General features: G+C 41.8%; 1 protein-coding gene across 5 annotated transcripts in view; it reads right to left on the reverse strand.

The window, feature by feature from the left end:
* Positions 1-9796: 9796 nt before the first annotated feature.
* P4HA1 (prolyl 4-hydroxylase subunit alpha 1) overlaps positions 9797-24272 on the reverse strand; it is a 58418-nt gene continuing 43942 nt past the window's right edge. For 3 of the 5 annotated variants that reach the window (XM_090058463.1, XM_090058459.1, XM_090058460.1), the window contains 6 exons: positions 21062-21161; positions 17826-17879; positions 15089-15154; positions 14732-14800; positions 13964-14060; positions 9797-13625 (listed from right to left, as the gene is read on the reverse strand). In XM_090058463.1, coding sequence (XP_089914589.1) covers positions 13555-13625; positions 13964-14060; positions 14732-14800; positions 15089-15154; positions 17826-17879; positions 21062-21161 — 457 coding nt within the window. In that variant the 3' untranslated portion in view covers positions 9797-13554. Of the gene's footprint in view, positions 13626-13963; positions 14061-14731; positions 14801-15088; positions 15155-17706; positions 17761-17825; positions 17880-21061; positions 21162-24272 lie in introns of all 5 variants that reach the window. The other 2 variants (XM_090058464.1, XM_090058461.1) reach the window with 1 other exon arrangement.

The following is a 24272-nucleotide window of genomic DNA, read 5'->3' on the forward strand; positions in this document are numbered from 1 at the left end:
CCCTTGCACAGTGAGTGGGGGAGGTGCTGCACATATCCTTCTCTAGACATTCTGCTCAGGCCTGGTTTGGGTCAAGTGTCTGATCAACACAACATCTGTGCCAGGCCAAGGACAGAGACTCTCCTGGGCAGGCAGACTGTGGAATGCAACTTCCCCAGGTCCTAGCCTCCAAGGCCAGATTCTGCAGCCCTGGGACATTTTTCACAGCAAAACCTTGGGGGTGGGCCACGTTCTCATGTTAATAGTGCAAAGGCAAAATTCACCCCCCTACATGTAATATGAGCGTGAAGGGCAAACAGTATGGGACCTGGCTCTTTCCAAAATATGGCCTCAGAGACTAACACAAATTCAGGAATCAACATTAACAGTCTCACGGCTGGCACTGTGGTGGAAACATCCACCTGATGCTTTTAACTACTTAATAGTTGAAATCCTGGAGGCAAGAGATGCTGTCCTGACTCCATCCAGGGTAAATCCTGTTGCACCAAGAGTACAACTTTCGTACTCTTCAAGTACCAGTTGGAGTTTTTCAATCTCTTCACCCAGCTGTAAAGGCAGGCAGGTGAAACAGGGTTCCCTTTCCCTGGTCCTGGTTGTAGGTGGGAGGTCTTCACCTTCCTTCTGTATCCCAGCCTGGTGTACCAAGAAGGGTGAAAGAGCAGCAGAGTCATCCCAGTGTTCACAGGAGGAAAATGAGAGTAGGGTCACCAGGGGCTTTCTCCTTCTCTAGTGAGAGTGGTCTGAGGAGAGGAGAGGAGCTCTACCTATCTTTTGCAGCAACCCTGATTGTCTTTCAAGCCCAGGAGGGAGGGAAGTCATGCAGGCAGCCAATCAGGAGGGGGATCCTCCCCACTGTTGCAGTAATACAAAAGTAATCAGTGACCACCTTAATGTTCAGACATGTAATTTCTAAGGTCATCCACTGCCTACAGGATGGGATCCTGACTTCTTAAGATCTCCAAAAATGACTAAACTTTGGGGACTTCATTGACTTAGCACTGAGATAGGGGGAGTGAAGCCTACAGAGGAAAAAATAAGGGCTGCTGGCAATGGGAAGGACTAAGCATACAGGAGATATTAAGGAATTTCAAGTCTGTAACTTCCTTTGAGAGAAGATGAAATTGAGGAGGAGACTGTCAAAGCCAAGGCCAGAGCATCAGGGAAAGGAAAATGGGAAAGCATGGAGACGGTTGCTATTAACAAAGGGGCCATAGCTACTATTACAAATGTGGGAAAATGCATTCCATGATGATAATTTAATATCCATCCTCCTATGACCAGAAAACAGACTTCTTGGGTAAGGGCAATGCAATGGAGATAATTTATCCATCTAGATTCAAGCAAAGCTTTTATTATCACACCTCAAGGGAAGTTATTGGCCAAAACAGAGAGGATGGGGATCAATTTTACAATCATGGGGTGAATAAGGAGCTGTTTCAAAGGGAGATTACAGCAGGTTATGTTGAAAGGTGAGTTACAGGCCAGGCCAGCATTAATGTTCAGAGCTATTCTGCTTAACATTTTTATTAGTGTTCTTGGTACAGAATCTAAACTTCTTTCTTTATAGGGTAATGTAATATAAAATCTCTAACATTGCTATAGTTTGGATTTGGCCCTGCATAGCCTTTCTGTGCCAACAGTCATTGATAACTCTAGCATTAGCACCAGTGGGAATACTAGTAAAGACCAAGTGAAGAAAGGATTTGTGGGACTGGTTTGTATTACCTGTACCTGTCCGTCCACATTTCCAGGATGGTTAGATGCAATGCTAATGGATTGTCAATGACCAGTCTTCTTGACCTTTTGCTGAATTCATCAGAATTTATTAGTAACTGCTGATATAATGAAAGCTCAGTTCAACAGTCACATGCTTTGCCTTGCACTGCATGAATGCAAGTCAGATACCTGTTAGTTGAATCATCTTTCTGCAAAAGAAAGATTGAGAGTGCAACCACATTATTCACAGCCCTTATGGGAGAGTTCTGTAGAATTGAAAATGCACTGAACTAAAAGAGTTCTTTAGAAATAACTCTAAAAACCTACAGAAGCACTGCACAGTTGTGGTAACTGCTGTAAGATCACACCTGAGGATAACACCTTTCAGTGGTTTTCTGGGAATGACTTTAGATGTGGCACTCTTGACACTCACAACTTCACCCTGCTCCCTTAGCATTATCTGGCCCTTGCATTATTGAATGTAGATGCCATGGATCCTCAGGCAGAAATGCTCTAAAAGATGCTCTGGCTTCCCTGATGGCAGGTGGGGGTGGGGAGGTTGTGCGGCATGTTCTGGAGGGAAGTGACCTTTAGGGTTAGGGACAGACATTAAAAAAGCCGGAGCCTAAATTGATTCAATCTTTGCAGGTTAGTCTAACCTGCTTAGATTGAATCAGTTTGCAATGCACAGACATTCCCTCTAGACTGAGGGAAAGTAGACACATGCCCACAGTCGTTCAGGCTAAAAGCCTGGGGATGCTACAGCAGCCCTCCTTTCCCTTCTACAATGGGCCACTCCCTGCCTGGCACTGCACAATAGGTACACTCCCCTCACTACATAGGAGGAGTCTCTGACAGACACAGGAGGAAGATGTAAGTATTCCCACTCCTAGGAGGAGACACTGGATGGTGGTAGTGGGGGAATGTGTCCTGAGGGGTACGAAGGGACCCATCTGCCATCTGGACCCCTTAGCCTGAGAGGTCTGCTGCCCCCCTGGGGCCCGCATCTGAGACGTTGCAGAGAGGATCCCCAGGCCTCTCTCCAACTATGACCCCGTGCTCCTCATCCATGTGGGCATGAATGACACAGCCAGGGGTAACCCTGACCGTGTCATGAGTGACTACAGGGCTCAGGGGGCTGGGCTCAAGGGACTAGGGGCTCAAGTAGTTTTATCTTCTGTGCTCCCCGTTGCAGGCCACAGACCCAGGAGGGAAGGCTGCGTGGAAGAACCATGGAAGACACCTCAGATGGTGGGGCTACTGCAAGGGGTTCGGTTACCTCGACCACAGCACACACTTCAGAGAGAGGGGACTTCTAGGATGAGATGTCATTCACCTCATGTGGAGAGGTAAGGGCCTGTTCCCAGCCAGGATGGCTTATCTACTGGACAGGGATTTAACCTAACTTTGCTGGGGGATGGGGAAACTCCAAACGGAGCATGCCCAGAGACTGGCACACGGGAAAGCTCCCTTGTGGAGGACGCTAGCACAACTGTCTCTGGAGATGCTAACCAAATAGTCCTCCCACAGCATTTCAGGAAAACGAGGGTGTCAATCGAGGGCCTCAGCTGCCTGTACACCAATGCCAGGAGCATGGGGAACAAGCAGGAGAAGCTAGCCCTCCTGGTGTCTTGTTGGGCAATATGACCTGGTAGGGATCACAGAGACTTGGTGGGACTCCTCGCATGACTGGAGCATAGCCGTAGAGGGCTACACCCTGTACAGAAGGGACTGAGCAGGGAGAAAAGGTGGAGGGGTAGCTCTCATTGTGAGAGAGCAATACACCTCTCTGGAGGCTGACATTAGCTCCAAAGATAAGCAGCTTGAAACCCTCTGGGTCAAGCTATGGTGGGGGGAAGGTGGGGAGAGGCAGGTAAGAGAGACCTAACTCTGGGCATTTACTACAGGCCACCGAACCAAGGAGAGGAGCTGTATCTGGAATTCTCTCGAACTGGCAGAGGCCACACATGCAAGGGACTTGGTTGTCATGGGTGACTTCAACTGCCTGCACAGACTGGGAGGAACACTTGGCTAGGTCAGATTGTTCACACAGTTTCCTGACTGATCAAGGTGCTCTTCCTGATCCTGGAAGTGCAAGGGCCAACCAGAGGTAATGCTCTCCTAGACTTGGTCTTGACCAAGGGAGGTGATCTGGTGTGTGGCTTGAACACTGAGGGTAATCTGGGCGACAGTGACCATGAAATTATCAGGTTCACTATCCACCACAAAGTTGGCAAATCAACCAGCAGGATTGAAGTCCTGGACTTCAAAAATGCTGACTTTGACAGGCTCAGAGCATTAGTAGGGAAGGCGATACAGGATCAGGAAGGAAAGGCAAATGGGGTGCATGAAAAATGATCATTGCTCAAGGACACAATCCTCGTAGCACAAAAGAACAGCACTCCTGCAGAAAGGAAAGGTAGGAGGAGGGCTGGTAAGTCCTCTTAAAAAAGAAAAAAAGTATATGCACAGTGGAAGCTAGGGATGGTCCTCAAGGAGGGTTATATTTTAGTGGCCAGCTTGTAGGGAAGGCCAAGGCAGCGACTGAGTTTAGGTTAGCCATGGGAGTCAAGGACAATAAGAAGTCCTTCTTTAGGTATGTAGGCAGTAGAAGGAAAACAAATGGAAGTGTGGGACCACTGCTTAACACCTAGGGACATCTGGTAACTGACGTTCAGGAAAATAATGAACTCCTGAATGCCCACATTGTATTTCACTGGACCATGGGGAAAGCCAAGTGAGATAAGGCTTAAAGGGGGCATGCCAGGACTCACAGCTGGATGCTGAGTGGGTGAAATACCAACTAGAAAAGCTAGACATTTCTAAGTCAGTGGGACTGGATGGACTCCATCCAAGAGTGCTGAATGAGCTGGCTGAGGTCATTGTGGAACCCCTGGCAAAGCTCTTTCAGAATTCATGGTGCACAGGGGAAATCCCTGAAGATTGGAAGAAGGCCAACATTGTGCCCATCTTCAAGAAGGGGAAGAGGGAGGACCTGGACAACTATAGGCCAATTAGCCTAACTTCTATTCCAGGGAGAATCCTGGAAAAGCTCATTAAAGAAAATATGTGCGATAAGCTTGCAGATTACCATTCAGATTCTGAATGACAGCCAGCATGACTTTGTCGCAGGTAGGTCTTGTCTTACAGACCTCATCTCCTTCTATGACCCAGGTCTTTCACCACCTGGACATGGGAGACAAGGTAGATGTTATATACCTAGACTTCAAAAAGGCTTTTGATTTAGTATCCCATGATATCCTTGTGGGAAAACTGGTAGATTGTGGGATCAGCTGTTTGACGGTTTGGTGGGTAGGAAACTGGCCTACACAGTAGGACCCAGAGTTCTCATGAACAGACCGTGTTGCCTTGGCACAAAGTGGCCAGTGGTGTCCCTCAGGGGTCTGTGCTTGGACCGGTGCTTTTCAACCTCTTTATCAATGATTTGGATGGGGGAGTGAAAAGCTCGCTGGCCAAGTTCGTGGATGACACCAAGTTATGGGGCAGTGTGGCCACACCAGATGATAGGTTGCTGATACAGGCAGACCTGCACAGGCTCGAGAGTTGGGCAGACTGGAAGCAGATGAAGTTTAACACTTTTAAGTGTAAGGTGCTGGACCCAATGATCTGCAAGCTCCCTTCCAGCCCCTAAGAATCTATGAATCTATGAATGCTGAGGTGTGAAGGGAGTGTGGCTAGGCCCTGGCAAGACCTGTGATTAGGGATGAGTTTAAACACCTACCCTGGCCTGAACAGTCCCAGGCTTTTCCCTGCTCAGTGCTCAAGGGGTGGGAATATTGCCAGCTCTCAGCTAGTGCTCTAAGACAAAGGCGGGGGGGGGGTGGAGGTGTGCATTGCATGCATCTGTTGATGATACTGAGCTTTTCAATCTCCCCCTCTCTGCTTTTTCATAATGTCTGCAAACCTGACAGGCAAGGGAGCCAACACGGGGCTGACAACACAGTGCTTATCAGCCCAGCAACTAAACAAAAGCCTCTCTCATTAGTTCAGGCTCTTCTTAACCAGCTTTTTCCAAGGAAGGAACAGAGGGATCTTACCAGCTGACCTGTTGATTAGCTCCAAAAAGCCCTAAGTGGACACTGTTCTGTCTGCCTGTCCCAGTGAAATTGGAAAGATGCACACACAGACACCTCAGCATTAGCTAGCATACCACATGCCTAGGGTCCAGGGGCCTGGGGTCTGTGTTGTGGGAGATGGGGATCCCTTCCTGAGCAGCCAGCAGCGCGGCAGGGTGGGGCAGGGGAGAGCCAGGCAGACCCTGCCGTGCCTGCAGTCTCCGCCAGAGCTCTAACTAGGGAGCAGAGGGGTGGGGCCAGCCCTGCTTTCTGCAGCAGACAGCCCAGCCCAGCACAGGGCTGAAAAGCATCTGGGATGCTGAGAGACTCTGACTTAACTTAAACCAGGAAAGGGGTCTGGGACAGACATTGCATAAACCTGTCTATCTATAAAACTGGTTTATCTCAAACCAGTTTCAGCCATTTTGAAACTGGTTTCTGTGGACTGAATTTATGTTCTGTTACAGGTTTAAACCAGTTTCTGATCATTTAAACTGGGTTATATGTAATGTCTGTCCTTAGCCTAGGGGATAGAGAAGGGGCTGTCTGTGAGGGGAGGGGAAATGGAGGTCCCAGGTTGAGGGAGCTAACTGTGACTGAGGGGAGGTTGGGTTTTCACAGGATCATTTATGAGGGACAGGTGGTCTGAACATAGGGGAAGGGTTTTGCCTGTTTTGTTTTACTGTACTATCAAAGCATTTGTTCACTTTTCCTGTTTTATTTGTTCTTCCTTGTCTTTCTGCTTTACCAAAGTGTCTGTGGTAACTGTGATTTCTGGGCGTTAGTAGCCTGGGCAGACCCCTTCAACAGAGCACGGGACCAATAAGCTTACACAAAACCAGGGTGTATATCTCTGGGCTCCACCCCACATGCCAGGGTTTTGTCTCAAGTCAACACAGAGAAAACATGTGACTGGAAGGATTTTACAGTGTGCAAAGTACTGTGATAATAGCACACAAGATACTGATTCTTCTTTGTCTAAAAACTGAAAAAGTAACTAGGATTAGTCATATGAAAACAGACAGCTTGTGATAGAAGCTAAAGTGCCAGCCGGGGGACAAAGTTTAAAGAGACAAACATGGGAGAGAATCAGACATTTCCTCTTGGTTTTTAACTTGTTTTCCTAAAGTTGTTTTCAGTTGTGCTATTTTGTTTTCAAAACTGATTTGCCAAATGTGTGAATAACCCACCTCCACTGCCTTGGAAACAAAGCTATTCACCATGCTTTTGGGATCTGATTTTGAACTTCATATTTGACACCAAAAGTCCAGTGCCAATCTCCTTTGAAACAAGGGGTTAAAAACCAGGAGCCTGCCTTACCAAATTCTGGCTCAGGTATGTTGCATTAACAGCATCTAAAGCAAGTGTTCCTTAAATCAAATGTGAACAGCGTATATGTAAAATCATTTACTTTTGTTTAGATTACAAAATGCCCAAGCCAACAAACACCACACTCCAAAAACTGAAAGCGCATGGGGCGAGGGGGGTTGGTGCTGGTAATCTCTGTTACAATACAAGCAAGTACTCATTGAATGGGTTTATTTTCTAATTTGTATGTTCACATTCAGAACAGCTCTCGAGCTCCCGGCTGTCAGAAATCATTACTAAATCCACCAATTCAGTCAATGCAGTGTACATGCCGATACCAAAGGTAGAAAAGATTGTTGTAGCAGTTTTTTTCTGTGCGACTGAGTTTAATTTCACGCTGCTTCTTAGTTTCAGTGGTGATGAGTGGCTGGGCAAGTTTCTAATGCAGTCCCTGGACTCCTACAAACCAGAAACCCGCTTTTGGCATTAGATCATCTGTGATGAAGAAAGCTGGTCTCTGCAGGCCTGGAGGTTAGTTATTAAACATCCATCTCTATACTTAAAAATTACTTATATATACAAGTGTATTTAAGCCCTTTCATTTCAACAAGATTTACCTTTGAAATAAGGCCTAGAGTATGATCTGCCCTGGTGGTAATGGTTTCTAATGAATCGAAACAAAAGAGCTATAGAGCTGAGAAATAAAACTAGATGCGAGCCTGTAATGGCAACTAACTGTAACCAGGATGGTTCAATATAACAGTTTATTTCCAAGAGTGCTCAAGAGCAGTGTAGGGTTTGTACAACAATAGGAATGTGCACACACATAAGAAATGAGATATGCAAAGCAAGAGAAATCCCTTCTGCACCACTGATATTAAACTTTTTGCTTAACTATCATGGGATCTTTCCTAAGTGGTATCATTTTAGAAACCATGAGGAAGATGTAGCATGAGCTCTGGGTTTCTACATCGCTTTATCTAACTTGGTTAGTTTCTGATTGAAGCTTAAGTAGCAATTCAAGTGAGCTAGACTGTTTAGTTGTGAGGTTTCACCCTCTAGTCTGAATACAGGACAGGGGAGGCAGATGTGTAGTTTTAATTCTTATGGAGTCTTGAGATTGATTATTGGAATAAGAAAATTAAGCAGCATAAATATAAGATAGTCTGTCAATGAGTACATGATTATGTGGTGAAAAATAATCAGATTAGCTCAGAAGATCAGGATTAGATTTTGTCTACCTGGGCACATCTACATGAGACGCTTAAAGCCCACAAATTCTACTGTGCGTGCACATTAATGCACAGTAGCATTTATTATGGTGCATTTAGTACCTATTACAGGTACTAAATTTAATGCACTGTAATTATGGTGCATTAATGAACATGTAGGCACACCCCTTAAGAGGTAGTAGGCCTTGTTAGTCTTGTCAGGGCAGGGTGGCATTTTAAAGACTAACTGGTTCAGGAAGGCATGTTTTCATAGCTGAAAACCTACTTTGCCTACAAAACCTCATGCCTCCCTGAAGCAGTTAATCTCTGAAGCGCCATCTTGCCCAGTTTTCTGCCAATCTCCATGAGCTTGCTTGCGTGATGCTGGACAAGTCCTTTCTTATTTATGCAACATGCCCCCCCTTTAAAGCAGGGCCCTCTTTCATCCTGCTAGCCTTCTTCATTCGTATTAAATATTGAATTTCAGACCTGACTAGGTACTTAAGGAAATTAAGATGGTGAGATTATAGAATGCGGCTGAAACACAGTGTGTCAAAAGTGTCATAACTGATCCAGGGGATAAGCAGAAACCATAAATTAAGCAAGTCTTTCTGAAAGGATAGTGGGGAATCTAAATTGAGATTTTTCTTCTTCTCACATTAGCCTGAGTTGTGAAGAGGCAAAGGAATAGCAAACACAGAACTAAGGGCCAGGTATGAGGGTACACATTCAAGCTTTATGAAACAGCTTGCATATTTTAAGTTGATTTTTCTAGATGGAAGACACCAGAGATTACCTCAGCACAGGTAAACAAAAAAGCTAATTTAAACAACCTTTGTTTCTCCTTCTGAAGATTTTTTGAACTGATACACTTTAAGAATTGGTATCCAGTTCCTCTATTAAAATACAGTGAGTTCACTCACATAACTGGTTAGCACCTCCTCTGGGAGCAGCTTGGTTAAGAGTAAACTGTAATATCATATATTTCTCACATCACTTTGTTAATTCCTGTTTCATGCACTCTTGTACCTTTCCTCATGCCCATATCATGGTCAGTCCAAAGGACAAGTTTAAAAAAAAGTGGAGGCAACTAAAGGCACATCATGATTTGCAAAAGGAAGAAAAGGGGAAGATGAAAAAGTACTTGGTCTTTGATAACATAAATTGTGTAAATTCTTAGCTTTAGCAAATTTTGAATTGGCAATCTTGCCCGACTTATTATAATCTTACCTTTGTCTTTATCCCCCATCCTGTTTCCAGATGGGATCTAAAGGTATTTCTCGATAATATTCTTGTAGAGTTTGACAAGGGATACAAAGTCCCATACCAATTTAGGTAAATGAATGATAGTCCTCAGATTGCAGGTAGGATGAATTTCAAGAGGCAAAAATAGAATGCTCCAAAACCCCATTTCCTGGAATTCTTGTTAAATTAATGAAAGAGCTCTTTATTTGGAAATTACCAGCGATCACCAGGAGTCAAATACTTATTTTCGTCCTTTAATACGGTGCGTGTCCAAGGTGAAGCCCACATTCTGATTTTTGAGAACAGGTAAAACACAAGCTGCGGTACAAATATATTTTGAACCTCTGCTAGCATATTCTGAAGTGAAATATAAATGAATATCCCTATTTCTAGGAACCATATGATGAAGGGAAACCATGGACAGACAACTAATCAAAAAAGCGTAATGTGGAGGATTTTCCCTTCTAATGGCAGTGGCTTTTATTTCAAGCCTGTTTTTGTACATGAAAATATTATTACACAAAATTAAGAGTAAGCAGTCTCACAAAGTTAGTCACTGTGAGCCAGCAGTTGTCATCTGTCTTTAATACAATATTACATTCACACAGGTGGCAAGCTCTTGATTCTAAAGCCCTTTGAAAAAAGTAATGGATAAGGCAACAAGCAATTGAACAATGTGTGTAATATTTCACATTTAGTGTAAAGTGTATGAACATGACTGAAATTCGGATAAATGAAATCTGGGTACTCAGTTGACCTTTTCTCTAACAACCAGGCTTGGAAAGATCCAATTCAATGACTCTAACCAACTTGAGAAAACTTGTGCATTACTGTTAAATCAAATGATTTTTTTCTTTGGAAGAAATGTAAGTTCCCTACTAAAAATTGTGAATGAAATATCCAATAATTTCTGTAATTAATCATTATGCAGGGAAAACACTGCCCTGCAGGAGCTTTTTTTGGAAGCCCTTCACCCCTATAATTCCTTTAGCACTGGAAATGCTTATTCGTGTGCGAGCTGCAGAAAATGGGACCCTCAAGACTGGATTGTAAGTTCAGTAAATAGTGTTGACTAGTTTTGACTGCCCACTGGTCATAGATATTATAAATATCTTTCACAGGGAGGAATATATTTGTTTTTGAACTGAAAAGTGAGATTATCCTTTGGTATAATTCCCCTTATTTTCAGCCAGGAGTAAAGCAGAACAACTTCCAATTTTGCCCACTGGTTTGTGGAATTTTCTATTTTTCCCCCTTTAAAGGTTTAACTTTTCCGTTATTTAAATGCACTAGGGAACCATTATCAGGTCTTTAATGTTCACGTTAGAAGGAAGATACTGACATGAAGATATATTAGCCACCACATTTATGTGTGCTCCTAAATACAGAAATTGTTTAATACCTAATTGTCTGGAGAGACCTGGGGGATCTGGATGTGGCAATTTGTGCTTGATACCTGCCAGTATAATCAGCATTTACCCTATTATTTGTGCTATGAGGGGCAGGGGGAGTTACATAAGGAGCACTGTTTTGGTTATTACACATTTTCGAGTCTACTCTCTTATTTAATCCTATTAGTTTCAGGAAAATTAAGCAGCAATTCTGGTTAGAAAAAGAAAAGGATGAGGAGAAAAATGAACCCCACCCCTGCCACCCTCAAAAACCACCCCCCACAAAAAAAAAACAACCCCTGATTGAGCAGATTCACATCATGATTTACAAAAGAAAAAAAGGCAGGAAGGAATGAAGAAGTACTTAGCCTGTGAGAACTTAAGTTGTGATCCTTGACTTTTTTGGTACTTATCAGTTCTTAAATAGCCTAGTTATGGCAGATAATGCTTGATGATAATTGTACCAGCAATTCTGATTAAAGTAAAAAGTATTAAATGCTAATTGTATTGTAGAACTACAGTAGTCTTTTAATTCTAGCAAACTTGACATTTTATCAAACATCTTCCAAAAAGCTTTAGTTCAAAATGTAAGAGGATACATGGTTTGGGACAAATAATTTTGCAGGACCCCTTCTAACAGGCTCATGACTATACTTCTGAAGTTATAATTTCTCTGAAATAAACTGTAGTACCTTGAACTTTCTCAGCGTTCCAGAAGTTTCTCCGTTTTATTAACAGTTGAAGTCGTCTAATGCTTGGCTCAAATATCAGCTTTTACTCTGGAAATAATAGGAATTGCTGCCTAAGAGGAAGATATGTCTTGCTAAACGTTTCAGGATGTGGACCTAAACCAGCGCGCTTTCTGTATTTCATAATAAAAAGGGGATTTAGACTGTTATAGCAGATTCTGACAGCTCACTTTTACTCTCATCTTTGGTTAGTAAAATATCTAAATATGTCACTAACAAAATGCCATTGTTGAAGAAACGTGGCTTAGGAAAATGATCCTCCTTCCAGACTCTGCCTCAGCTTTATTTAGCAGTCTGCTAGTGCAGAAGCTATGACAACAGTTTTCTCTTGCAGGAATGTGAAGAGCAGATGTGCTTTTGCAACCAAAAGTTTTTATTCAAGCTTCCAACTTTGGCTTCCCCTGTTCAGTGATGACTGGTGATAAATTGAAACAGCTGGAAGACATCAATGAGCCAGTTCTTCCCAGGCCTAAACCAAGGACTAGGGAACTGAATATCCGTATATGTTTTGAACGGAAAGCTATAAAACTCTACAATGTTCTAAATTGGGTTCCATATGACAGGAAGTACCAAAGAAAGTCATTTGAGCCCCCCAAGGAAGCTCACTTATTTGAGTCTTCTCTTTACAACAAAGCACTGCAGACAAAAATGTTAAATGTTCTGTTAATATGAAGCCTGGAGTCCACAAAAAGTGAGATATACCAGAAGTCCATCAAGGTTGGGTCTGGAAGAGATCCTCAACTGGCATCCTGTGTGAAATGCACCCCTGATTTGATTAAAGGCTAGTCACTGCTACATGTGCATTCAGTGTCCTCAACATATCAAACATACAAAATAAAAAGCATTTTAGAAAGATTTAAGATTATAAATAGGCTATCTTTGTCACCACACACTTCAAAATTGGATAAAGTTTGGCTTTTCAATGGTAACTGTTGTATGGTTGTGCATTACCTCATCCCTTGAAGCCTCAAAACCAATATGAAATTCCAGTATCTTAAGGCACAATACTTTGATTAAGCAAAAATGGCAACGTCCCCATCCTACTGTCCAAGAAATAGATGTAAAGGTGTATTACTAAGACAATATAAGCAACATTTTTTAAAATGGACACACTCTAAGTATTAGAGACTTGGAAAGCAGATCATGTTTGTTATCAGGCTGCTCTGATGCACAAATGTCCTGACACATCAGTGCTAAAGCACCTAAATTTTAGATGACTGCTGGCTCACATTTGCAGGATTTAGAGCCAAATTCACCAGAGACATAAGTAGGAAGACAGTTGATAAGTCAGTGGAATCTGGGCTCATGGCAATGGGAAAAAAGGGGTAGTCTAGACCAAAGGTAGCCTGTTACCCAGAGAAACCAACCACGCCCACAGTTCAACAATAGTGGTCAGGCACTCAAGAGCAAGGAGTTGGCTGCTTAGGAGTGTGAGGATTGGTTTTAAATGCAGCTCTCCTTGCAGAATCCTTCCTTGAAATGTGATTGTCCATTTTTATTTCACCATTAGCACACTGAAGCTTACATGGACTCTATAAATGACACACTAGCTTTCCATGCTGATCAGAGATTCTATGGAGAAAAAGAGCACTAAACAACATTTTCTCTTATTTCAGGCTCTGACCTGTATTTTGTTCTTCTTTCATGTAAAACCCACAGAAGTTTAAAACCATAAAATTCTATGTGTATAAAATGTAAAAGGTTATCTTAGAGGCAGCTAAAAGGATGCTTGTCCACAGATGACACACTGGATGCATCTGGAAACTGTGGTGGACTGTTAGTCAATTGTAAATTGTAAAATGTGAAAGGTGTGTATTTTACACAAACTGAAGTACAGAAGAGAGGGACAAAGTTGGTATCATTTAAACTCCGATAAACTGCACGGTCTTCTGAACTCCTGCCCACGTTCATGGATCCATTTGTTGGATACTAAAAAAAAGAATATATAAAACAAACACATTATACATTAAATCACCAGGTTGATAGTGGTCATTTAACTAAAATATACAGTATTTATCAGTAGATCCACTAGGAAAACTTATTTCAAATAACTATGGCAGAAAGATTTCACTAATGCTTGACATACAGAGTCCTGAGAGGGAATCCTTATCATATTTGCAAAACAAGGAAAATGCATTAAAAGTAGCCATGTGAGTGTTAAGCCCCCTCTAAAAACATTTGGTGGTTTTCTCCATATTGTACCCCATCAGCAGTGATATAAAGCATATATAAATTAAATATTCAGAAGAATAAGAGGGACTACATACCCCATTTGTTTCCAACTAATACTGGACAGGCTGCATGCCTTGTGCTGTAATCTCCTTCTCCACTTGGAAAAAGATTATACCAGAATACAGCTGTTCCCTGAAAATGACAATACTGATTCAACATTTTCTGCTAAACATACATAGAGTTGCTTCTACATTTCCACAAAAGCTTCAACAGCTTTTTTAAAACTCCACAAATAATACGTTTACGTATATTATTCTGTATTTCTTCTACTCTGTTCCTTAGGAAGCTTGAAATTGAAGTTGTTGTCTTAAAACTATTTCTTCCATTTGGTATTAGTCCAGTGAAATTTAATGTCAGCTTGCCAAAAATCTGTTTTTTCTTAAATCCTTACAAGCCTACTATTAATTTGTTAATACAACAGAGATTTTAAAAACACATTTAAAACAACAAACATTTTGCAAAATGCTATAAAGTTGTACTTTGAATTACCAGTTCCACACATGCAGTTTTAACACAAACCTAGCCATAATTATGCAGGGTGGTAGAATGAAACTGAACAAGCACACCCAGATTTGTACAAATGTGGGTTTATTTATGTGATTAGCTCCACTCAAGTCCCTGGTCCTACTCAAATGAACAGTTACTAGCATACTTAAGTGCTTGTCCCACTGGTGCCTTCTCTCTCCTGCAACAGGCTCACCTTGGAAAAATGTTATTTCATATATCACACCTAAATATACAGTGTCTTATCTGGAAGAGAGGAAGACAAGAACATCTAAAGATGCATCAAAATTCAAACCTACCTTTTTAGGCCAAACACTAGCTCCTACTTCAGGAAATACAGTAGCTCCCCCTGCTGACACATCACTCATCTATAAGAGGAAGAAAAATGCAGCCTTTAGCCAGTGCATTACAAAAACCATTTATTGCAGCAAGAATTTAAACTATTAAACAAACTTCATTTCTGACTTCTTTTTAAAGAGAACAGCTTAAGATATGGCCATTAAAGAAGGTTAAAATGTGTCCATATATACTACTGAGCAGTTATTGGCTACTGATACTTAAAGAAGATGGTGCACTGAAATCATTCAAAAAGTACAGAACATGCAGGAAAAAAACAGTTTTTTTGGCACAGCAGATTTGCCAAATGTTTCACTTACATAAAACAACCAAGTAGCAATTCTGTTGCCTGTTCCCAATTCCTTAAAAGCATCTGGTTCATCTTTCTGTGAAAAAAGCAACACATATTTAAAGTTTTCATTGTAACTGCAAATGCTGGCAGTGACACAGAGCTGCAAGAGGTTTTTTTGGTTTTTCTGCAGTGCCAGCACCAGTTTCTTTTGTGTATGGAGACAGTAAGAAGTGTAACATTATGCGTAAGTACTATCTGAAATAAACCAAGAGTTGATCTATGGTAGATTACTACTATGAAAAAGTTAATGCCCCAAATGAAAAAGTCCTTGGTCTTCAAAAAAGTGGCAGCCTTAATCTATTTTTCTTGAGTAAACACCTACCCTTATCTTCTTTTCAGTTATGGCTGGGCAAAAGAAAGCTTTTATTTGGTTCCTAGGCTCAGTGGGAAATGTACTAGGACATGACTTTCTTGTAAAGAAACTTTACTGGCTGTCTTCAGGGCTTGTTGAACACCCTTCTTATTTTGGGTTGTCTGTTCTCAAATGTTAGTTTCCCTTTCCTTGGTATGTGAAAGTGACCTTGGGTAGAGTCACCATAACATGCCAATTACTACACTGTGCAGTTATAGTATTGGTTGGGCTATTCAACTCTCTGTATTATTTTTCACTTACATTTTAAGAAAGCTTTTTAACTATCTGTTTATCTGAATTCATTTAATGTTACACCCAGTTTCTCAGATGTAAATGTCTGGCTATAATCCCTAAAACTGCTACTGGTAGGACTGAGATACAGCATGAATAAAACTGTTCAGTTCAACAACGTATTATATAAAAATCCAAGCCCTCTATGTGTTTACGGCAAAGACCTTGCCTCCAGAGGCCTTTGGAGTAGCAGTCTGTTTCCTCTGCAAGTACTGAATATTTTATTACAATTGGAGAGTCCTAAAGGGAGATGCATCAGCAGCTGAGCATGCTGTAGGGCCTTTACGTCACATCCTGATTTGCCAACCTAGTTTATCAAGACCAGAACTGCTTCTAGCTCAGTTAGTGAAGATCAGTCAGTCAAAAAGGCATGTCCAAGCTACAGATTTACTAGTTCTCTATGAAGTAAATAAAAACATTTCTGATTCCCTGTCTTTATGCATCAATATGGCAACTAGAACCAAATGAGTCATGATGAAGATCAGCTTTTGGAAGTACAGTCTTTTTATGTTTGGAATAAAGAGGTACTGTGTACATTATGGGCCACAGAATTACTTTCTAACAGTTCAGACTAATTACTGTCACACACACGCATGTGGGAATTTTCCAGCATCCACCCACAGATACCACTGTTTATATATGTGTACTGAAGTTTCAGAAACTACTATTATGCAAACTAGATCATGCATTTGAAAAACAAAGACTGTTAATCATCTGCAATGCTTTTGAACATATACTTAGAAAGCAAAAGCGCTGATTATGCTAGGAGTACAGAATCTTTATATTAATATTTGTTGGGTTTGATTCATAGGATAATGTTAATTAGAAGGTGTTAAGCCACACTTGGAAATGTCCAGTAAGCCACCACCTGACTTCAGGTGCATTATTTTTTCCAGCAATCTGGGTATTAACTCAAGTAGGAATAGATGGGAAAATTTAAATAAATCAAGCAAACAAGCACAGACTGGGAGATGGAAAGGCTTTTACAGCTACTGCCATCCAATTTCTCTCTCTTGTTAAGATTTTAAAGGTCTGTATAAAAACCACAATATTTAATGAAAATGTGAATTTAGTTTTACTGAAAGGTGCTGAACTGTCAGCTTGAGAGAATGAAATTTCCTTTGTCAGGGGTGCTCAAACCCTGGCTCATGGAATAGACCCTGTTGGACTCCCCATGACTCTGGAAATTTGGCAGCAGGGAAGTGGTGACATCACTGCTACTGCTTCCCACCAAACTGCCAAGTCCTATACACCTGACTCAGCCCCAGCTGTGCCAGCCCCTGTGCAACTGCATTGGGCCCATGGACTGGATCTGACCTGCAGACTGATCTGGCACTGCTCTTCTGGCCTGTGGGGCAAAAAGGTTGGGCACCAGTGCCCGACATTACTATTATAGCATGGGCAGCTGCAATACAAGCCAATGCGTCTCCATCTTACATGCAGGGACCATCTCTAAAATAAAAAAGATAATTACATCTCTAGACCAAAGTGAGTCAGTGGGAGGTACCAACTGTGACAGCTGTTGCCTGAAGTCACTTCATAATTTTATATATGCCAATAAAGCAGCCATCAGATAGGGACAACTTAAAAGTTACTACAGAGTTTGATTTGATTTGCACCAGTAACTAGAAATAAGTCTTTTTTATTATCAATTTGCAAGCAAGCCATTCACCTTGTCCATCTCCCATTTCTAAATGCAATCTAATATCTTAATACCAACTAGGTTTTTGTTTTTAATTTTGAAAGGAAGCAATATTACTGTTCTATAATGCTCAAATGATTTCCGTTCAGTTGGTGGTTTAGAAGGCTTTATTTACTCAAATGGATTAGGAGAGTCGAGGAACTAAGAAATTTAACACAAAAAGCTAAAGGCCAAACTTTTGTGCCACTCAACAGTCCTAGACTTTAATAAGTTACTTTCTCCCTTTCATCTTTTTACTTGCCCGTGCAAAGTCAAAGTGGGGTTCATACTGTCCTCCCACTCCATAATTTGCCACCTGAAAGACAGAAACATAGTGCCTGTGAAGAAGAAAGATGTGAAGGCAGAAAAACAGTGACTTACCCTTCCAAAATCAAAATGAGGCTCATACTGGCCTCCTACACCATAGTTGGCTACCTACAGTAAAAGGAGAAGCACAAATATCTAGTAAAGCAACACATTATGTTAGCAAGACATTACCTGAGGAAGAAGGGACAAGTGTTTGACTCTAGCCTACACATTATAAGTTTTTTTGTAAATGGAAACTTAAGCAAGCCATAGAAAACAAAAGCTTCTTCTGTCATAAGAGTTTAAAACTTACTAAATTTACTGTCATTAATCATTCAATTGATTTCAAAGAGATTTCTCATAAGCACAAGACAAGCACGTTCAACTTTCAGTTTCAAGTCTTTGAATGATTTGAGTCACCCTCTGTGGATTCTCTCAACAGCTTTCCAGGCTCCAGGAAGACGACAAACCATATCTTCATTTTCTGGTAATCAATACCAGGTTTCCTGCATTTCTCTCCTACCCTTAGGCATACCGACTCTGAACTGGGCTTCTTTTTCCAACTTTTGGAGTATAGAAAGTTTGACAACTTGTATTATCTTTAACTCCTGAGCAAGTGGACTGGGACAGTAGAATTTCTCAGGACCTGAAACTGGTATAGATTCCATTAAGGCTTGGATGCTTGGCAACTTTGGAAATTTAAGTTAATAATCCTTTGTTTTTCAGTGTTAAAAGAATACTTTGGCATGAGAAGAAGCAGGCCCAAGACTGTGGTTGTAAGCTCAACATTTCACAACTATTAGAGTACAGTCCATGTTTTCAGTGTTGTGACTAATTTCACTCCACTTTTGTGCTATGCTGAGCAACCATTACCCCTTCAAATATTTCTCAATTTTACAGATTGTGATTAAGGATACAGTCACCTTTCTGTCCTTACCATTTTTATATTTCTTAGGACAGAACAGCCTGAACTACTCTATTCCTGCTGATGGGTGATCTATCAGTCATTTTGACCAATCTTCTTCCTCTAAGGGCTGGCTCCACTTAAGAGCTCCTTCCGCCAACAAATAAATAGTACTTAGCTTACACAAAGCTGTCAAGGCAGATCAAATTATATTCAAGACATCCTTATGTCACTCAAAATCCATTTTCTCCTTTAACTGGAATGTCATCCATTCAAGACTAAGCTTAGTTTTAAGTATCATCCTCCACCTACCTCTCCACATTTTCCTTTTATGGCCATTATGGCTTCCATTTTACATACTCAAAACCCTACATTTTGGTCTGAACCTTCTTTCATCCTTATGAGTTTTGCATACTGTGGTATGCCTCCCTTCAGGATCAGCAGTCATACATTTTAGGCCCTGTAATGATTCACAGTAAATGTTTAGCTAGGGAGTACCATATTTGCTCAAACATAAGGTCCCCCCCCCACCCTTTCCCCCAAATTAGATTTTATATATGGAAAATGTATATGTCTTATAATTTTCCAGGTATAGAAACTAATTATTCAAGGTTTGACTTGAATTTGTCCCCCTCCCACTGCTACAGCAGGAAAAATAAATCTGGGGGATCAGGTACCCCCTGTGCCCACTTGCCCCCTCAACTTCTTCCCCCTGCACCCTCTTCCCCACCTTTCTTACTGTCAGAACCTGCTCTTTCTGAGTGCGTGGAAGTGAGGAGCAAGTCTGAAAATACAGACCTTGAAATAAACAGCTGTAGTAATTTGCATATAGTACTCATAGACTTAGTTCATCCAGAATTGTTATATTTTACCTTTTTTGAAACTGCTAACAGTTTTAGTATAGGTACTTCATAAACATAGTTTTAAGCAGCAGTTTGGCACCTAGTTCTATGCATGATATTAGTCCAAAGCCAAAAGGCTCCTGATTTACCATACAGCTCACTGGACTGGGCCCCAGCAGTCAACAACATTTCAAGCCATGATGACCCCACAGCTCAGCATGTGTTCACTCCAGATATCCCCCACAAAGGAGCCATTTGCTACTCAGCTCCCACTTATGACTGGACCCAAGTGTTCTTGTCGTGAGCTCTAGGATGCTTGAAAAATTTCTATGAGAATGAGGCACAGGATAACCTGGTCTGGCTTCACCTCCATGAGGGGCAAGGCCACACTAATCATATGCAAAAAGATGAGGGAGGGGGCCACAGAGGGATTCCAAGTGAATTGTTTAGGGCCCTATTTGGTGATGTTTTCCAGGCATTTAACACTGGTGAAGAAACTGGAATAATTGGAAATGAGAAAGAAAGGCACAGCTCAGGGAGTAAAGAGTAAGTAAAAAAACATTTGTAGTAGCTCACCATAACTAGGAAGGGTCAATGCTGAAGGGGACTGTTTTTAATGGGTACCACCATACATCTTATTCAGATAGGTTACATTGCCATTTATTTTATAGTCATGCTCAGCGTTGGTTGCATTTAATCAACTTCTGAGTTGGTTTCTGTTACTGAGCATGTGCTGCTTTCAACAGCAGTTCAAAGATAAACAACATATTTAATCTGCTATCTTTGCATCTAAGATGAAGGACTTTTCCCCACATACTCATTGTGGGGGGAAACTTTGTCTTGTATTTGAATAAATATGGTACTGTATATCATCAACAGATTTGGGGATCTACTACATTCTCAGACATAGCCAACTGCAGCTAACCATTATTGCACTTAAAATGAAACATGCAGAGCCTCTTTGAACTACACATATTGAAATCCTTTCCACATTCTAGACATAAAAATAATTAAGAATATAATACTTCTTTTCTGTAAGAGACTTTTTAATACTGAGAGATTTAGAGGAACCAACCTCATTCCCAAATAACTGTCAAACCCAATATTCTTTTAGATGGCATTTCCACTAATAGATGGAATTTGCTTTTAGATGGCATTCCCCTAATGTTAGAATTACTCATAAAATCTGACTTTCACGGTGCCAACAACAAATAAGAACTCATTGTATGCACTGGAAGTTTCTAGTGTTTTCTGGTTTGGCTGAAAAATCATATTTGGCCATCAAAAAAAAATAACAAAAACGCCCCAGATACTGGTTCACTGAAGGTTACTGAATTGTTTCCACGTTAGACCAGTAACTCAGCTGAAATATCAAAGACCTGATATTCTTTGCTATTTTGCTTGAGTCTTTCTGCAACATTTAGAGATGCTGTGTTTACACCAGGAATGACCAGGACTCTGCATATATATCCTTCCCAAATTGGGTACCTAGAGTTCTCCAGCACACAAAATTCAAACAGAGGCCAGTGTGGCCAGTCAGCGAAATTCTTTTTTTTACAGTCTACCTGAAGTTCCTCTGCTGTGGAGACATCCAGTCCAGTTAGGTCCTGTATCCTTGTGTTAATTCGAGATATCACAGGGCTTTCGTATCCAGACAGCCAGGCACTATATTTAAAAAAAATATTCCACATACACTTGTTATAAAAAAAAAAACAACATTCCAAATGCTGTAATTTCTGAACTGTAAATAAAATCACATTAAATTCATCTCCAGATAAATAATTAGACTTAATATTGTCAGGAAGAGTTTAATTAGAGCGATCAAGTCTGAATAAGTGACAGCTCTCTTTATGAGAATTTATGACCCTGATAAAAGCCCTAAAATAAGGTCCTTGTTTCTACACTTGGCTAATATGGAAAGTGCTGGATTGCTGTCCCATTTCAATTCAAGCCCTGATTAGATCTATAACATGCGTGGAAAAAAGGAGACAATCCCTTTGCCACTTGTCTCTAGTGTGCTTTACATATTTTCCTGGGAATACCTGCTACTAAAATAAATACATTTTTGTTTATCAGTTACTTTCAAAGGCTGTTTTGATAGAACTGAAAAATACTTCAAGTATAGACCAGATGCTTATGCCCCAAGCCACACTGTACTAGTTTTAGGAACTACAGTCTCCTTGAATATCAGAGCAGCTTATCTATGGGCTCTCAATGTACAACAGGTATTTTAAAAAATGGGATGAGAGGGCTTTTAGCTGTAAAACAGGAAAGACAACAAGTTCCCATATCCACTCAGAGGCAAGAGCTAAATGTATGAAAAAGTAAATACTTAATACTGACACAGTTACAGAATCTCTAAGAGTAAGCATGAAATTTGTTGAGAGAGACCTCATCATACTGGGAGCATTTGTAAAAAAAACCTATGCATTATGAAGCATCGTTAGCACAAGAGATGGTTAGAAGCAGTCTATCCTCAGTCTTTTGGGGACAGAGAGGAGCAAGTAAAATGACGAGCTGTTGGTAAAATCACCAAACAGTTATACAATACAACACATACTGAAATGCAAACATGCAAGCAACACTGATCTCAGAAATGCACAAACTCCTCATACACATTTAGTTCCTAAGAAATATTCCAGGCATAGCCATCATCATTTCCTGTTCAAGCGATTATCACTAGAATTCACTGTTCAAGTCGAACAAGTAGCTTTCAGTGAACTCACTACCAAGTTATTCTCCCTAAATACATATGGTCTTGTACATGAATTATCAGAAAGACTGATGCTTCACAGTCTTTCTTCATGAAAGATGGTTTGTCTGTTTTTCCTGTTCATCACATGTTTGTAATCAGAAAAGGAACAGACTCTCAGGTCTTGCCAGAATCTTAACACTGGCAGACATGAAAATCCAGAATTATTTTCCTGCCATTGTTCCTTCTACCCAAACTATTTATCTAGCACCTTTTAAGAGAGCATGAGTGCCTCTCAACATTTCATATACTTATCCACAACATACACCTGTTAAGTAGCAGAAATAGTATCCCTATTTTACAAAGGGGGACTGAGGGAAACCAATAATGGCCCAGGATCACACAAAATTTTGGTGGAAAAGGAAAATGAACCAAAGGAAACTGAACTAGAAGGACAATCTTTCCCCTTTGTAAAACTCAGAGACAATCCTGGATCTCCCTCTGGAGGTAGATGGTAATAATTCTACTCAGACATGGTATTTTTTAGATTTGAAACCACATTAGAATTTAGGTCACTACTAGAAGCATAAGGCAGAGGGAGAAAAAATTATTTTGGGGGGGCTGACTGCAGCACACGTGCCTCCCCCACCTCAGAAGGTAAATCTGTGGGCAAAGGGGCAGGGGAAGGGCCATTCGGGGGGGGAGGGGGCAGATCTAGGCCCCAGTGGTGAGGGAGGGAGTGACACAAGGGTAGGAGCAGGGGCTGTGGTGAGTGGGGCCCCAGCTGGGTGGTATGACAAGTGGAGGTCTGGGGGGGCATGTGCCCCCCAATCTATACATGGCATAGAGGCCACTGTCACTATGTGCTGGGCTTTAAGCCCTGCTGCCCTGAGAGCCATGCAACACCATGTGCCTGCTGGTGGGCAGGCAAGGGGCAGCCCAGTGGTGGGAACCATGTGGTGTCGTGCTGCTCTCAAGTCAGCTGCAGCAGGGAGTAAAGTGCAGCACACAATGACAGCTGCCTCCGTCCTACACACAGATCGGGAGGTGGGGCACTTGCCCCCCTGGCCTCCACTTGTCCCACCACCTGGCCTAGCCAGGGTCCTACTCCCCCCAGCTCCTGCTCCTGCCTGTGCCCTGCTCCCTCCCTCACCACCATTTTGACTCAATCATGTAAAAAGCCCACACAATTTGGCCTCAGCTTTTATCCATTTTCCCTAGCTCAGTTAAAATTCAGGAGGACTATCATATTCCTGAACTGATTCTCCAGCAGCAGTAAGGCTCTGGAAGGTCTAACCCCTAGGTACCTCCATTAGCCTTTATCATGGTAGGGTTGGAAGGGACCTGAGTAGATCATCAAGTCCGACCCCCTGCCATGGCAGGAAAAAGTACTGGGGTCAAAAGACCCTGGCAAGGTGTTCATCCAGCTTCCTCTTAAAGACCCCCAGGGTAGGAGCCAGCACCACTTCGCTTAGAAGTTGGTTCCAGATCCTAGCCAGCCTGACAGTGAAGTAGCGCCTCCTGATAGCTAGCCTAAATCTACCCTCTGCCAGCTTGTGACAATTATTTCTTGTTACTCCTGATAGTACTCGGGGAACAGGGACTCCCTGAATGCCTGTTGGTCCCCGCTAACTAGTTTGTAAACGGCCACTAGATCCCTCCTCGGCCTTCTCTTGTGGAGACTGAACAGGTTCAGGTCCCTTAGCCTCTCCTTGTAGGACCTGGCCTGCTGACTCCTGATCATGTGGGTGGCCCTCCTCTGGACCCTCTCCATGTTGCCCACATCCCTCCTGAAGTGCGGCACCCAGAACTGTACGCAGTACTCCAACTGCGGCCTGACCAGTGTTGCATAGAGAGGGAGGATCACCTCTTTGGACCTGCTTGAGATGCATCTGTGGATGCATGACAAGATACAGTTGGCCTTCCTGACTGCTTCCCCACACTGTTGGCCCATGTTCATTTTGGCATCAATGACGACTACAAGATCCTTTTCTGTCTCCGCACTGACGAGAAGGGAGTTCCCCAGCCTGTAGATACGGTGCTGGTTCTTCCTCCCCAGGTACAGCACCTTGCACTTGTCAGTG

The sequence above is a fragment of the Crocodylus siamensis genome, chromosome 7 (genome assembly GCF_052110815.1).
Source record: "Crocodylus siamensis isolate JL-2025a chromosome 7, ASM5211081v1, whole genome shotgun sequence".
NCBI classification, from domain to species: Eukaryota; Metazoa; Chordata; order Crocodylia; family Crocodylidae; genus Crocodylus; species Crocodylus siamensis.